Source organism: Cibotium barometz, chromosome 48 (assembly GCF_041138505.1).
Source record: "Cibotium barometz isolate CiBa-2024 chromosome 48, ASM4113850v1, whole genome shotgun sequence".
Lineage (NCBI taxonomy): Eukaryota > Viridiplantae > Streptophyta > Polypodiopsida > Cyatheales > Cibotiaceae > Cibotium > Cibotium barometz.
In genome coordinates this window covers 19,166,968-19,183,582 of record NC_141093.1, presented here as the reverse complement: position 1 = coordinate 19,183,582, position 16,615 = coordinate 19,166,968, and the positions used below count along the sequence as shown (strand labels likewise).

The following is a 16,615-nucleotide window of genomic DNA, read 5'->3' as shown; positions in this document are numbered from 1 at the left end:
AGAGTTAGCTAGTTCAAGAAAAATAAAGAGATTGAGAGAGAGAAAGAGAGGGAGAGAGGGAGAGTATGTGTGTGTGTGTGTGTGTGTTAGAGAGAGTTAAAAAGAGATTTGGCCAATTCAAGAAAAATAAAGAAAAAAAGAGTAAGAGAGACTAAGAAAGTTAGAGAGAGTTTATATATAAAAAGAGAGAGAGTGAGTGTGTGTGTGTGTGTGAGATAGAGAGACTAGCTACAACCTAGTAGTTGGCAACAATAGAAGCAATAACACGAGTCATGACCATAATCGTAATTGTAGAATGATAAAGTCAAACAAGAGTATTGTGCCATGAACACAAGTCTTCAAACAATTATTGAAAGGTCTTGAAAGCTATGATTCAATCAACATTCTCCTTGATCAATCAAGAGAGTACCAATAATAGGATTTGACACCCATTTTCCCTTCTAAGGGTTGTGAACCCATAGTATGAAGGTCAAAATGAGAAGTTTGTCAATAGATGTGTTAAAATTTTCCCCTTCATCCAAGAAGTGTGAAGAAATCCTAAGCTGATCAATAAAAGGGCAAAACACCAAAACACTCATCTAAAAGTGATACTTTTTTAAAGGCAAGGCAATGGCACTAAGTGGTGGATAATGGGCACTAGGTAGCGAGCACTAGAGTGTCCCAAGCCAAGCCTTGGGTCTTTTAACAAACATATTGAGTAATCACATGATTTAACAATTCCAAGCACTACCTTCATTATCCGAAACTTAAGGATCAAGAAGTAACCCACACACCATGGCATGAACTTCCACCATGAAGAAGAAAGCAAGATTTTGCTAAAATAAGTCAAAGAGAATAAGATATAACTACGAGCCTCATGGATTCACCTAAACTTACCATCATTGATAAGAAAACAAGCTAAAAGGAACATGTCACAAGTGGAATCTCATTTTTTCTCGAGCAAAGAAGAGAGAAGCAATGCCAACCTTTGAAACTAACACTTTTAAAACACATGCAAGCTATCGTGTGAATTGTATAAGCAACACCTTTCTAAACCCTAAGCTCCACCCAATCATCACATTTCTTTAGCTCCCATTAACTACCCCACATTCTAAATCCACCTTAAAGTTGCCTACAATATAAAATAAGTAAGAACTATACAACATATTCATTGAAAAATTACAAATGTTAACGTTTTTTTATTTTCTTGCATACTCATAAACAAATTGACCTCATTGAAAGCTTGCTTCACATTAAACTCTATTAAAACCTTCTTGCATTATATAAGCTTTTTTTTAACACATTTAGGTGAGTCCTTTAAAAATTCAACTCACATCTTCATTTTCTTAGAGCTTGCATGTAACTACATTGGCAACTACTAGTCATAATTTTAAGGGCTACTAGAAAATGATCTACAACAAAAACTTAGGGGAAACATGAAATGTAAATTTGAGGGGTATAGCCTTCCACAACTAGGCTTAAATGTAAATTTGGGGATATGACTTCAGACAACTTATCTTAAATGTAATTTGGGAGTATAACTTTAGGTAACTTGACTTTGGAAGGGCAGTTTGAAAATTTGACCTCCACTAGGAAGGTCAAATTAAGGCACTACCTGTCTAATGAAATTTTAGGGCGCCATCGTTGGAGAGTACATCAATTAGATATTAGATATATTAATGTCAATGCAAAATTGTATGCTTACAAGTGAAAATAGTAAGTGAAAAGAGTACATTAATTAGATATTAGATATTAGATATCTATTAATATTGATGCAAAATTGTATGCTTCTCACAAGTGTAACAATAGTAAGTGAAAGAGTACATCAATTAGATATTAGATTAATATTAATGCAAAATTGTATGCTTCTCACAAGCGTAACAATAGCAAGGAAAAAAGCCTCCAACAATTTCTTTCCAAAACACTACCTTTCAAAATCACCCTTCCCACCTCAATGCAAAAGATGACCTCAATGCGAATAAATCTTGCTCATTTGGTATATATATTAGGAGCTGTTAATTTACATCCTAAACATCAATAAGGCAAATTTCTGGACTGCTTACAAAGCCCATGTGATGACTGATAACCAGAAAATGCATGGGCAGGAGCAAAACTGCATGCGCAGCCCCATCAATCCTCAGCACTAGTAGCTCAAAATGCCCAATTTCGGAAATAATTCAGAAATTAGCCAACCATACGAGGATTACCCGGCTCAAAACGCCCCCAAGTTTTGGATTAGTGCGGGGATTAACGCAGACTGTAGAATTAATCATTGAACGGCATGTCGGTATTCAGCTTCTTGCAGAAGAGTACTGGACTGAATTGGTGTTATAAACCCATTATCTTCTCAGACCCTTGAAATAAAACCCAGAAAGAGATCTCTTTCCCTTACTGCAGATTGCCCTTTTTGTTGGCAACTTGAGGCTATACAGAGTGGTGAGAATCTGAACTCAGACACCATTTCTGAGCTTGGCAATCTGCTCAAGCAAGTACTTGCTCTCCCCTTCCCAATCCACAGTTGAGAGGGACCTGACTGTGATCCTTTGCCTCTTCTCATTCATGTACTCTGATTGTGCCACGCTCACCCTGAGCACATAGGGTGCCCACATAGCCTTCTTCAGCTCTGCCTGATAAGCTTTCATATCTCCATCCTGCACAAAATGTAGGACTTTAATTTCTACTAACTAATATCCCATATATAACGACCACAAGCAAAGGCAAAAATTAAGGATTTAAAAGTGCCTGTGAACGGATTTCTGCAAGCTCATCGGCTGTATTGCCCAATATTTGCTCAGCCTGCTCATTGAATGCAGAGAACCATGCCTCCCCTGAAAAATCTGAGACCTTCACTGTCAGTATATACCTGCAAATCAAAGGGGCAACACCGCCCATCAGTATAGCTTTTCAAGACCTTGACATGACGGGGAGGTAGCTCTTACAGATGCAAGCATACCTGCGGTTAAATCCATCAAAATGCTTCTGGCAGCCTTCACACCAAAACTTGGAAGAGCCCATGTCTTCTGTGACCTTACGGTTGCATGACTGGCATGCAAGGTACCACATAGCTTGCTCTGGCTTGACAAAGCTTATGTATCCTTTGACATTGAAATAGGCAGGCTGTGCAGATGGGACCAATATACACACATTAGATACAGATGGCATGCACATCCTTAGACATATAAGCATAAATGACACGGATGGAATGCCATATAATGGCATGCATAACGTGAAGTTATATGCAGGACACATCCATTTCATGAACTTATTCCGGAGATAAGTATCAGCACATGTAACATTGTGCAGAGTTAACCCAAGATTACTACTCGTCATGCCAAAATCAATCCCAAAAGTAAAATCCCATATGGCATTAGTGTTTACAGTCAGGTTATCTCCATGTGCATGCATCATATCATCTCCACCATAGCATATGCATGGCACACATCTCAAGATATCATATCATGCATGGCATGCACATCGCAAGTTACACCATAACATGTATGGCACAGATGTAACTAGATTGCATCACATGTATATGAGATCCACCTCAAAAAAAAAAAACACTAATTGTATCATAATCTTAGAGTAAAATTCAAATCTGATTCCTCAGGATTGTAAGGATCAAGTGGACCTAGCATCATAAATCGATAGAATCGAGCACCTTACCAAAATGGCAGCCATTTCATGCGTAACAATCTAAGACTCGAAATCATGAGAAGCTTCTGCACGGTAATGTAATCCTTTGCGTGGCAATGATACGCTACATTTAAGAAGAGAGCAATGGAGCTCATACAATAGATGGAGAACTAAGGGAAACATACCTTGCCTTCACCAACCGATGGTTGAATAATCTCAGATATAAACTCTCGGTCAACAAATTTAGATCTAGGCCCACTTCTGCCCGACCCACCAGGAAGGCTGGCACCTGCAGATGTCAACTGCGCTTCTTTACCCTCTGATCCGAACCTATGAAGGGAACCCACATTAGTAAATACCCTTTAAGACTTGGTAAACAAAATCGAAGAGTATGGCAAAGAGAAAGCAACTATCGTGCACAGACCATGATCTCAGCTTGCGAGCCTCAGGTATGTCAGGGTTTAATATGAAAACACTGTTCTGAGTGGTAGAGAGAGAGACACCTGAAAATAAAATGAAAAGTGGAATAAGACGATAGAAATCTAAGCTAAACAGATTTACAGCAAGAGAGTTTCTGAGATAAGTATCACTAACCCTGATAATCAGAAGCTCTAAGCCCTTTCAATAAGATGATGGGTGACTCATTTACCACTTCAAGCAACTTTTCACCATCATTAGTGGCTAATTCATTCCAAAGGCTCACAACCACTGTCTTCTTACTGCAAGTCATGGACTAGGGGGAATCATGCAGATGCTAGCATAATAAAAGCCAAGAAAGCAATCCCTTTAAAACCAGAAGCAATTACAAATGGAGGGTGAGTGCAAAGGATGCAACCTAATCACTGTACCTTTCATCTGCAATGGTGATATCACGTTTGGGAATCTCATCATTATTACTCTTCCTTCGGATGCTCAGAACACTAGAGACATTTTGCACAACTCCAAGAACATCTGTGGTTATGAATCATTAGCCCCGATGGTAAGATTTAGAAGAAAACAAAATGCCAAAATCCCCAAAAAGAGCAGACTTCCTGAGGCAAAAGACCCACCAACAAGCTCTTTTCCATTGACACGAGGCCCCAGCTCATCAATTTTCACAATGTTGTAGCAAAATTCAGGGATTTTGGTCCCTTCTTCAGCGATCTCCTCCACCTCTGCATTGGACCGCAGGGTCATCTCATAGTCATTTTTCACAGTTGAATACTGTTTATTTGCCACTCGCAAGGTACCCTTGGAGATGAAGTAAACCTTGCCCAACTCCAATTTAGGGTAGAACTTGTCAGCTGCCTCCTTAAACATGGTAGCCTGAATTTGGGTCCCCTGATATCATCATAAAACGCAGTTAGTATGCCATAACTGTTAAGCTTAAGCCAGGCAAACTGGTCCCTGATCAACAGATTAACTCGTTCCAAGTTACGGTTACACAGACTATCCGATCCCAAATAAGCCAGTGAGATCAACAATGAACAGTCAACACAACAAGGAAGGTAATTAATTACGTCTTCATCTGTAAGCTCCACATTGAAGACATTCCCCTCTCCTCTTGCACTCTTGAAAGAGCGCATTGGACCTTTGCCCGTAACTCTGACCTTGATTGTCCAATTTCCCTGGTATGGATTAAGAGAAACCAGAGGATAAACTCTGCGAGAGATCCCCATCCTCACAGCAGGCGCAACACTGAAGAAGAGAGTCAAGTCAGCACACAATTCCCAAACAAGACCAAATGAGGCAAATAGGAACTTCTAGAGCAAAACCCTGAGTAGACGTTTTAAAAAGAGTACCAATCCCTTAATTGATTATTTTTTGTGGCATAGTGGAGCTTCTGTAGCAGTAAATCTATGGCAGGAGATGTGGCAGTAGAGGAGAAGACGTTTTAAAAAGAGTACCAATCCCTTAATTGATGATTTTTTTGTGGCATAGTGGAGCTTCTGTAGCAGTAAATCTATGGCAGGAGATGTGGCAGTAGAGGAGAAGGCATGGGAGTGGAGAAGAGTTGCTATGGCAATCAAAAAGAGTGCACATGAAAATGTAGGCGAGACATGGCAAGGATTACAACAAGGGGATCATGTAACTTACTTCCCACGCTGTTCCTGCACGATCTGCGCAGCAGACATGACCACTGCGCCACTTAGTGTTTTCTCAGCTTCAGGCTGCAGATTGATGGGAGGCTTTGCAGAGGCAGCGCCATGGCTGGGAGCTGACTCTTTCTTCTCGTCTGCCCCAATCTCGTGATCCAGAGCAGGTGCAACCACTTCAGCTTCGATGACTATGATCACCCTGAACAGAAAGGCAAGAGGTGATATAAAATCACAGAAGAAAGAGCAAGCACACTTGCAAGTAGAATGAAAACTGGAGCAGATATTTTCTCTTCTCTTTACATTGCATTCTGCACCGAATTGCAGGTGTAATCTTTGATGCGAAGCAGACCCAGATTCTGAATTTTTCCGGATAAAACCTCGTTTGACATTTTAGTCGGAAGCATCGCTTTAAGCGTCGCAGTTCCATCACTTGCCAGGAACCTGCACCTCAGTTCATGATGCATAGTTCTAGTTCGGCCAAAACAAGACAACCGATATAAGGGCACGAAATCCAGAGAGGAGGGAGGTTAGAAGCAGCATACGTGAAGCGGGAGTTGGATTTCCCATTCTGCTTTAGATCGACAACCTACATGTATCCAGCCCACAGAGTAAGATAGCTACCATTAAGACATGGGCAGGAAAACAAATTAACAGAAACGATTTAGGATTCACAATCCGCAGAAGCGATGATCAAATGGGGAGTTTTCAGGCGAGAAATTGAGCGTGAGAGAGACGAATTAGCTGAAACCGTCTTGTAGTTGCTGTGATCGAGGGCGAAAATAGGAGGGAGAGAGATGGAATTGGGGAGAAATGCAAAGCCCAGAAAGGCAAACCTGGACGATGTAGTCTGTCTGATCGGAGGGGGAAGGCGAGGCAAGGATTGAAGCGATGCAGTTCACGGTCACGGACGCCATGGAAGCTTCGCTCTGAGCGCGTGTTCTGATGAGGAGATGCAGGGAAAGAGCTCCATTTCATATATGAAATTTTAGCGCGAGCTCCATTCCCGCCACTGTTTTTCACTTCATTCAAATTTTAGTTAATCAATACCAAAGGTTTACCAAGTCCCTTTGACATCCTGGCATCCTAATTTTTTCCCCTAATCTACCTAGCCACTCCTCAGAGGTGAATCCTTAAGAGAATTATACCATTACCAAGTTTTGAACTAGCAACCCCCCTCTTTCAGAATCTCGTCTCGGTTTTTAGCATTCCCAATTCAACGCATGTGCCCCCCCCTACACTCCTGCCAACGTGGCAAAATGAGATGGCCACAAAGAGTGACGCGTGGGTGAATGTTGTGAACAAGGGCAAGAATAGTGAGAATAATAGTGTAGAGATTCAATGGCAACACCTTGCTTAAGTCGGCCAACTTTGGAAAACAAAAACAAACGGGTCACTTGCCAATGCATTAGCATCGCTAACCAGTGTGGTCACCTTGCGATTGGCATCTTAGCTTTAGCTCTATTGAGCATTGTTGGTGGCCATTCCATCTGTAAAGTTCACAAGATGGCTAAATGCATTTATGTTGAGAGCAATTTCATGAGCAAGGATTCACTCTGACTTGCATGAGCCTAGGTCAAATTCCACATGAAGTTGGAATGCTAGGTAATAAAAATGTATCAAGGTATCACAGGTATGATCATAGTGGTGATATTAGAATTGCCACTTCTTAAAACGTGTCTCTTTTTATTCTGATGAGTGCGGGAAGTTTAGTCATTATTACCTAATGATGTTTTTCAAAGAATGTGAATGGGGGTTTTCTTTCAAGTAAGTGGCTACTAGCTTAACTATGACCGATTTTCATAATGTGTGATCTATTAAATTTCAGTCTGTAGTGATGGAGTTGGATTATTTGTTCTATATTTAATTATTGATATGGCAAATCTTGATTGAGTTAAAGGGTTTCGTAATGCTAACCTGTAAGCAACATAGTCATTTTAAGAAGTTATATGAGGTGATGTGCCCTCACTTGAGATGTGAATCGCTTAAAGGTAAAAGCAAGATTGGATGTAACAATTTTTAGTGAGGTCTAAGGGAAAATTTTCATATGGATAACTTGATCAACACGTAACTTGTGCATCATACTTATGGAATTTAACAAATTTGGTCTCTATATTAATCTACACATTCCAAGCTTTAATTCGATATCAAAAAATTACAAATTTTCCCATTCTATAAAATCATTGAATGAATGAAAATTTCATAGTGACTCGTGTAGCTTGACTTATATAGCATATTGAGGCTTATTTAATAACATCAAAAGTTTGTGTACAACTAAGTGCTCATTAGAAAGTGGACTTTATAAGCTTCTCATAATACAAAGGAGAGAAACAATTGACAACATTTGATCTAGTCTAGGGGTGTAAATTGTTGTGCTACATTTGCTTGAACACATTACAGAGCACACTCTGCTTTGATTAAAAATAGAACTAATTGATTAACACATTAGATAGCACACTCTGTTTTGTTAAAAAATAAAACTAATTGATTAACAACATTAGATAGCACACTCTGTTTTGTTAAAAAATAAAACTAATTGATTAACAACATCACTCAAGAAGCATGGAGCTACTACATTGTAGTCTCAGAACAGTGATCTTTGATGATTTCATAGCTTGATTCATCATAAAATGGATGCAATTGAAAATTTTCAGTTGTTGAATGATCTTTTCATCAATTTATCACAAAATGGATGCAATTGATAATATTCAATTGTTGAATGATCTTTTCATCAATTTATCATATTGCATTGCTTCTTTTTCCATGCCCTTCTTCAAAAGAAGGTCCATAAAAATGTAAGAGATCTTGATGTGTTTCTTAATCCACAACATTAAATCCAATAGCATGCCAAATTGCTTATAGAGTTTTTCTAAGCTTTTTTGTCATTTTGCCATACATGATGCTCTCACCTTGAATTTAAAATAGTATTCCTCCTTGATAAGGGGGGAAATCATAACATGATGACTTCATAAATTTCATAGCTCTAAGTCCCTCTTGCCTTGAAAAATCTCAATATATTACATTTCTATGCACGCCCACACATTTTAAAAATATGTCTCTCTAACCACTTTCAAAAACCCCCCTCTCCATGGAGTTTGAACCCTTGCTTCATACATCTTTCTCTAAATCTGAGTTAATGTCTACCATATATTTGTTAAATTTGTAGCAATGTGATGAGCTATGGTGGATCAAATGCTAGAATCAGCATCATTAACAAAGAGATTAGATGATAATTAAGATGTGATTAGTGAGCAATTAACTGATAGCTTAATGTAGTCATGGATAATCAAAAACCAACAAATTCTCATTAGGCCAATGCCTCAATTTATAGGGTTTACATCCAAGCATCTAATCCCACTAATTTCTCCTTGATTCACTCCACCTCTTTTGCTTAATTCTCTCCACCTCTCCCAGAATATCTCCACACCTCCTAAATGCTACCCTTTATTCTCTCCAAGTAGATACTACTCACCTTTTCATAGGTTCTCTCACATTTACAGATTCTCTTTTACAGCCTCCTGCTCTAAGGACTTGTTCCCGCACACACCCTATTCACTTGTATATTTCAACACCTCCCCTCAAGTGAATACTTCTAGCACACCTGGACCCTATACCAAGTTTCCCTCTTACTTGATAGTCCACGACCAGCGACTAGCACACCTCCCCTCTAGTGAATAATCCTAGCACACCTAGACCCTATACCAAGTTTCCTTCTTACTTGATAGTCCGCGACCAGTGCCTCAAGTCCCTAAACTCATAGTCCTTGACACACTCTCTCTCTCTCTCTCTCTATGTGTCCAAGGCTACTACAAGTGCCCGTGACCTTGACTAAAGTGCTCACACATACATCTACCACATGGCCTACATCATCGGTGGCTCAGAGGTGGTTTTACTCTAACGAGGCAGGTTACATTGGGTTGTGGGGTTTCTCTCTCTCTCTCTCTCTCTCTCTCTCTCTCTCTCTCTCTCTCTCTCTCTCTCTCTCTCTCTCTCTCTGATTTTCACATGGCTCATCACTTCTTGGAGCCTCACATCTTCTCTTATCTTCAGTCTTCTTGTCGTTGGCAGCTTCGCTTCACGCGTCCATGTCTTCCTCTTCTTTCGGTCTTCTTGTTGTGGCAGCTTCTCTTCACGTGTCCATGTCTTTCTTCAATGCTTCCTCTAGCTCTTCTGCTCGGTGTTGATCCTCCTTTTGGAAAGAGATGTTCTTTTTCTTTCATGGCTGGGGCCACGAGCCTGTCCGCCGTTCTTGCTCCATGTAAGCGACTTGTTTTAATGTATTGTTGACAGTTCTTTTGGGCTTTTGATGTTTATCTTGTGTCATTATGCAATGCAAACCCAAATCTATGAGGGAGAACTTACCTCTTGCATTATTATGGACAAGGGCAGTGTCTGATCCCATTTTTACAATGATGTAATGTGCCCAATACATAATGCATATAGCATTCATTCTTCTGCACATTCCCAAATGCAACTCTGGCTGTGAATAATCTTGAATTTGATTGTGATTTGCCCAAGGGGTAAATGCAAGATGATGATGATTACCACAAATTTATCAGCATAATTTTACCAGAAATTACATTAAATTAAGGGTAACAAACCTGTACGGAATGGTTGGAGTATCAAACCATCTCCGAATTCCAATATGAAGTTATAGGGATCTGTATCAAATAGCTAATGGTTAATTTGAACCCTCAATTGCACCAAAATACAGTGGTTAGTGTTGATTATTCACTGATTAGCAAATTAATTCTCTATTTTCTGTGCAAAAAACAGAGTATGCGGGGAGTCCAGATCTGAGGCCTTAGAGTTCAAATGGGCTTAAATCCTTTGAAGGCAATATCAATTAGTCTAGTAGAGGATTAAGCCAAGAAACACAAGATTTGACCAAACATTGAATGCTTAATCTCTGTTTTACCAAAGTCACCTGCAGATTTGATGAATGGCTTGGATCTCACCAATAGACTTGATCAAATAAAAATCTGTCTTCACCAGCTTATAGAGCACCCTTAAAAACCCCTAGGGCCAAAAGGAATTAGAGCAATTTGATCTGGAGCAGCAGAGATCTCATTTCTCCTTCAGAAATGTGCCGCCAACGAAAATTAGCAGCTACGCTTGGCGGTTTTTTGCGACTTTGTTTGAATGGGCTGGCTATGCTAGCCTAGAAGCACTTGCCCTAATGTTGCTCGTGGAGGGAGATGAAGCCCCTCCACTAGCTGGGGGTACAGAGAGCTTGTTGAAAACAACTAAAAAATGATTATTTCTTAATCATTTACTAATCCTAATTAGCAAGATAATGGGCTTATACATTTGATGGATTCTAGGCTAAGCTCTGATACAATATTAAATTTGCAGCAATGTGATGAGCTATGGTGGATCAAATGCTAGAATCAACATCATTAACAAAGAGATTAGATGATAATTAAGACACGTGATTAGTGAGCAATTGACTGATAGCTTAATGTAGGCATGGATAATTAAAAAAACAGCAAAATTCTCATTACACCAATGCCTCAATTTATAGGCTTTACATCCAAGCATCTAATCCCACTGATTTCTCCTTGATTCACTCCACCTCTTTTCCTTGATTCACTCCACCTCTTTTGCTTGATTCTCTCCACCTCTCCCAGAATATCTCCACACCTCCTAAATCTCCTCATGCTACCCTTTATTCTCTCCCAGTAGATACTTCTCACCTTTTCATAGGTTCTCTCACATTTACAGATTCTCTTTTATAGCCTCCTTCTAAGGGCTTGTTCCCGTACACACCCTATTCACTTGTATATTTCAACACCTCCCCTCAAGTGAATACTCCTAGCACACCTGGACCCTATACCAAGTTTCCCTCTTACTTGATAGTCCGCGACCAGTGCCTAGCACACCTCCCCTCAAGTGAATAATCCTAGCACTCCTGGACCCTATACCAAGTTTCCTTCTTACTTGATAGTCCGCGACCAGTGCCTCAAGTCCCTAAACTCATAGTCCTTTGACACTCTCTCTCTCTCTATGTGTCCAAGGCTACTACAAGTGCCCGCCGTGACCTTGACTAAAGTGCTCACACATACATCTACCCCATGGCCTACATCTTCGGTGGCTCATAGGTGGTTTTACTCTGTTGGGGCAGGTTACATTGGGTTGTGGGGTCTCTCTCTCTCTCTCTCTCTCTCTCTCTCTCTCTCTCTCTCTCTCTCTCTCTCTCTCTCTCTCTCTCTCTCTCTCTCTCTCTCTCTCTCTCTCTCTGATTTTCACATGGCTCCTCACTTCTTGGAGCCTCACATCTTCTCTTGTCTTCAGCCTTCTTGTCGTGGCAACTTCTCTTCATGCGTCCATGTCTTCCTCTTCTTTCAGTCTTCTTGTTGTGGCAACTTCTCTTCACGCGTCCATATCTTCCTTCAATGCTTCCTCTAGCTCTTCTTCTCAGTGTTGATCCTCCTCTTGGAAAGAGATGTTCTTCTTCCTTCATGGCTGGGGCCACGAGCTTGTTCGTCAGTTCTTGCTCCATGTGAGCAACATGTTTTAATGTATTGTTGACAGTTCTTTTGGGCTTTTGATGTTTATCTTGTGTCATTATGCAATGCAAACCCAAATCTATGCGGGATGTCTTACCTCTTGCCTTATTCTGGACAAGGGTAGTGTATGATCCCATTTTTACAATGATGTAATGCCAACACATAATGCACATTCCCAAATGCAACTCTGGCTGTGAATAATCTTGAATTTGAGTGTGATTTGCATGCATTAACGAAGGGGTAAATGCAAGATGATGATTACTACAAATTTATCAGCATAATTTTACCAGAAATTACATGTAATCAAGGGTAAAAAATCTGTGCAGAATGGTTGGAGTATCAAACCATCTCTGAATTGCAATCATAAGTTATAGGGATCTATATTAGATACCTAATGGTTAATTTGAACCCTCAATTGCACCAAAAAAGAGTGGTTAGTGCTGATTAATCATCACTGATTAGCAAATTAATCCTCTATTTTGTGTGCAAAAAATAGAGTATGCGAGGAGTCTAGATCTGAGGCCTTATACTTTAAACGAGCTCAAATCCTTTCAAGGCCATCAATAGCAATTAGTCTAGTAGAGGATTAAGCCAAGAAAAACAAGATTTGACCAAACATTGAATGATTAATCTCTGTTTTACCAAAGTCCCCTGCAGATTTGATGAAGAGCTTGGATCTCACTGTACACTTGATCAAATCAAAATCTGTCTTCACCAGCTTGTAGAGCACCCTTGAAAACCCCTAGGGCCAAGAGGAATTAGAGCAATTTGATCTGGAGCTGCAGAGATCTCATTTCTCTTTCAAAAATGTGGTGCCAATGATTTAGCGAAAATTGGCAGCTACGCTTGGCGGTTTGCGATTTTGTTTGAATGGGCTAGCTGTGCTTGCCTAGAAGCACATGCCCTAATGTTGCTCCTGGAGGGAGATGAAGCCCCTCCACTAGCTGGGGGTACAGAGAGCTTGTTGAAAACAACTAAAAATTTGATTATTTCTTAATCATCTACTAATCATAATTAGCAAGATAATGGGCTCATAAATTTGATGGATTCTAGGCTAGGCTCTGATACCATGTTAAGTTTACAGCAATGTGATGAGCTATGGTGGATCAAATGCTAGAATCGGTATCATTAACAAAGAGATTAGATGATAATTAAGATGTGATTAGTGAGCAATTAACTGATAGCTTAATGTAGGCATGGATAATCAAAAACCAGCAAATTCTCATTAGGCCAATGCCTCAATTTATAGGGTTTACATCCAAGCATCTAATCCCACTGATTTCTCCTTGATTCACTCCACCTCTTTTGCTTGATTCTCTCCACCTCTCCTAGAATATTTCCACAGCTCTTAAATCTCCTCATGCTACCCTTTATTCCCTCCCAGTAGATACTTCTCAACTTTTCACAGGTTCTCTCACATTTACAGATTCTCTTTTATAGCCTCCTTCTAAGGGCTTGTTCTCACACACACCCTATTCACTTGTATATTTCAACACCTCCCCTCAAGTGAATACTCCTAGCACACACGTGGACCCTATACCAAGTTTCCCTCTTACTTGATAGTCCGCGACCGGTGTGCCTAGCACACCTCCCCTCAAGTGAATAATCCTAGCACACTTGGACCCTATACCAAGTTTCCTTCTTACTTGATAGTCCGCGACCAGTGCCTCAAGTCCCTAAACTCATAGTCCTTGACACTCTCTCTCTCTCTATGTGTCCAAGGCTACTACAAGTGCCCGTGACCTTGACTAAAGTGCTCACACATACATCTACCACATGGCCTACATCATCGGTGGCTCAGAGGTGGTTTTACTCTGTTGGGGCAAGTTACAATTGGTTGTGGGGTTTCTCTCTCTCTCTCTCTCTCTCTCTCTCTCTCTCTCTCTCTCTCTCTCTCTCTCTCTCTCTCTCTCTCTCTCTCTCTCTCTCTCTCTCTCTCTCTCTCTCTCTGATTTTCACACGGCTCCAAGAAGTCACATCTTCTCTTGTCTTCAGTCTTCTTGTGGTGGTAGCTTCTCTTCACGCTTCCATGTCTTCCTCTTCTTTTAGTCTTCTTGTTGTGTGGCAGCTTCTCTTCATGCGTCCATATCTTCCTTCAATGCTTCCTCTAGCTCTTCTTCTCGGTGTTGATCCTCCTCTTGGAAAGAGATGTTCTTCTTTCATGGTGGCTGGGGCCACGAGCTTGTCCGTCAGTTCTTGCTTCATGTGAGCAACATGTTTTAATGTTTTGTTGACAGTTCTTTTGGGCTTTTGATGTTTATCTTGTGTCATTATGCAATGCAAACCCAAATTTATGCGGGATGTCTTACCTCTTGCCTTATTCTAGATAAGGGCAGTGTCTGATCCCATTTTTACAATGATGTAATGTTCCCAATACATAATGCATATAGCATTCATTCTTATGCACATTCCCAAATGCAACTCTGGTTGTGAATAATCTTGAATTTGAGTGTGATTTGCAGGCATTAACCAAGGGGTAAATGCAAGATGATGATTACCATAAATTTATTAGCATAATTACATTAAATCAAGGGTAACAAATCTGTACAGAATGGTTGGAGTATCAAACCATCTTGGAATTGCAATCAGAAGTTATAGGGATCTGTATCAGATACCTAATGGTTAATTTGAACCCTCAATTGTACCAAAATAGAGTGGTTAGTGTTGATTAATCCACTGATTAGCAAATTAATCCTATGTTTTGTGTGCAAAAAACAGAGTATGCGGGGAGTCTAGATCTGAGGCCTTAGAGTTCAAATGAGCTCAAATCCTTTCAGGCCATCAATAGCAATTATCTAGTAGAGGATAAGGCCAAGAAACGTAAGATTTGACCAAACATTGAATGCTTAATCTCTGTTTTTCCAAAGTCCCCTGTAGATTTGATGAAGAGCTTAAATCTCACTGTAGACTTGATCAAATCAAAATCTGTCTTCACCAGCTTGTAGAGCACCCTTGAAAATCCCTAGGGCCAAAAGGAACTAGAGCAATTTGATCTGGAGCAACAGAGATCTCATTTCTCTTTCAGAAATGTGACGCCAGCGATTTAGCAAAAATTGGCAACTACGCTTGGTGGTTTGCGATTTTGTTTGTAAATGGGCTGGCTGTGCTTGCCTAGAAGCAGTGCTCCTGAAGGGAGATGAAGCCCCTCCACTAGCTGGGGGTACGGAGAGCTTGTTGAAAACAACTTAAAGAATGATTATTTCTTAATCATCTACTAATCCTAATTAGCAAGATAGTGGGCTCATAAATTTGATGGATTCTAGGCTAGGCTCTGATACCATGTTAAATTTGCAGCAATGTGATGAGCTATGGTGGATCAAATGCTAGAATCAGCATCATTAACAAAGAGATTAGATGATAATTAAGACGTAATTAGTGAGCAATTAACTGATAGCTTAATGTAGGCATGGATAATAAAAAACCAACAAATTCTCATTAGGCCAATGACTCAATTTATAGGGTTTACATCCAAGCATCTAATCCCACTGATTTCTCTTGATTCACTCCACCTCTTTTGCTTGATTCTCTCCACCTCTCCCAGAATATCTCCACACCTCCTAAATCTCCTCATGCTACCCTTTATTCTCTTCCAGTAGATACTTCTCACCTTTTCATAGGTTCTCTCACATTTACAGATTCTCTTTTATAGCCTCCTTCTAAGGGGTTGTTCCCGCACACACCCTATTCACTTGTATATTTCAACATCTCCCCTCAAGTGAATACTCCTAGCACACCTCGACCCTATACCAACGACCCTATACCAAGTTTCCCTCTGACTTGATAGTCCGCGACCGGTGTGCCTAGCACACCTCCCCCTCAAGTGAATAATCCTAGCACACCTGGACCCTATACCAAGTTTCCTTCTTACTTGATAGTCCGCGACCAGTGCCTCAAGTCCCTAAACTCATAGTCCTTGACACACTCTCTCTCTATGTGTCCAAGGCTACTACAAGTGCCCGTGACCTTGACTAAAGTGCTCACACATACATCTACCACATGGCCTACATCATCGGTGGCTCAGAGGTGGTTTTACTGTGTTGGGGCAGGTTACATTGGGTTGTGGGGTTTCTCTCTCTCTCTCTCTCTCTCTCTCTCTCTCTCTCTCTCTCTCTCTCTAAGATTTTCACATGGCTCCTCACTTCTTGGAGCCTCAGATCTTCTCTTGTCTTCAGTCTTCTTGTTTTGGCAGTTTCTCTTCACAACCCCATGTCTTCCTCTTCTTTCAGTCTTCTTGTTGTGGGCAGCTTCTCTTCACGCGTCCATGTCTTCCTTCAATGCTTCCTCTAGCTCTTCTTCTCGGCGTTGATCCTTCTTTTGGAAAGAGATGTTCTTCTTCTTTCATGGCTGGGGCCATGAGCTTGTCCGTTTGTTCTTGCTCCATGTGAGCAACATGTTTTAATGTATTGTTGACAGTTCTTT

General features: G+C 40.5%; 1 protein-coding gene across 1 annotated transcript; it reads right to left on the bottom strand.

The window, feature by feature from the left end:
* Positions 1 to 1,958: 1,958 nt before the first annotated feature.
* On the bottom strand, positions 1,959 to 6,673 carry LOC147610914 (replication protein A 70 kDa DNA-binding subunit B-like). The gene is given in 13 exon segments (XM_086785105.1): positions 1,959 to 2,630; positions 2,722 to 2,842; positions 2,933 to 3,096; positions 3,798 to 3,942; positions 4,037 to 4,115; positions 4,207 to 4,331; positions 4,461 to 4,563; positions 4,662 to 4,932; positions 5,112 to 5,289; positions 5,689 to 5,889; positions 5,991 to 6,134; positions 6,137 to 6,276; positions 6,524 to 6,673. Coding segments are annotated over 13 exon segments (1,953 nt in total). The 5' UTR covers positions 6,605 to 6,673; the 3' UTR covers positions 1,959 to 2,429.
* Between the last annotated feature and the right edge of the window lie 9,942 nt (positions 6,674 to 16,615).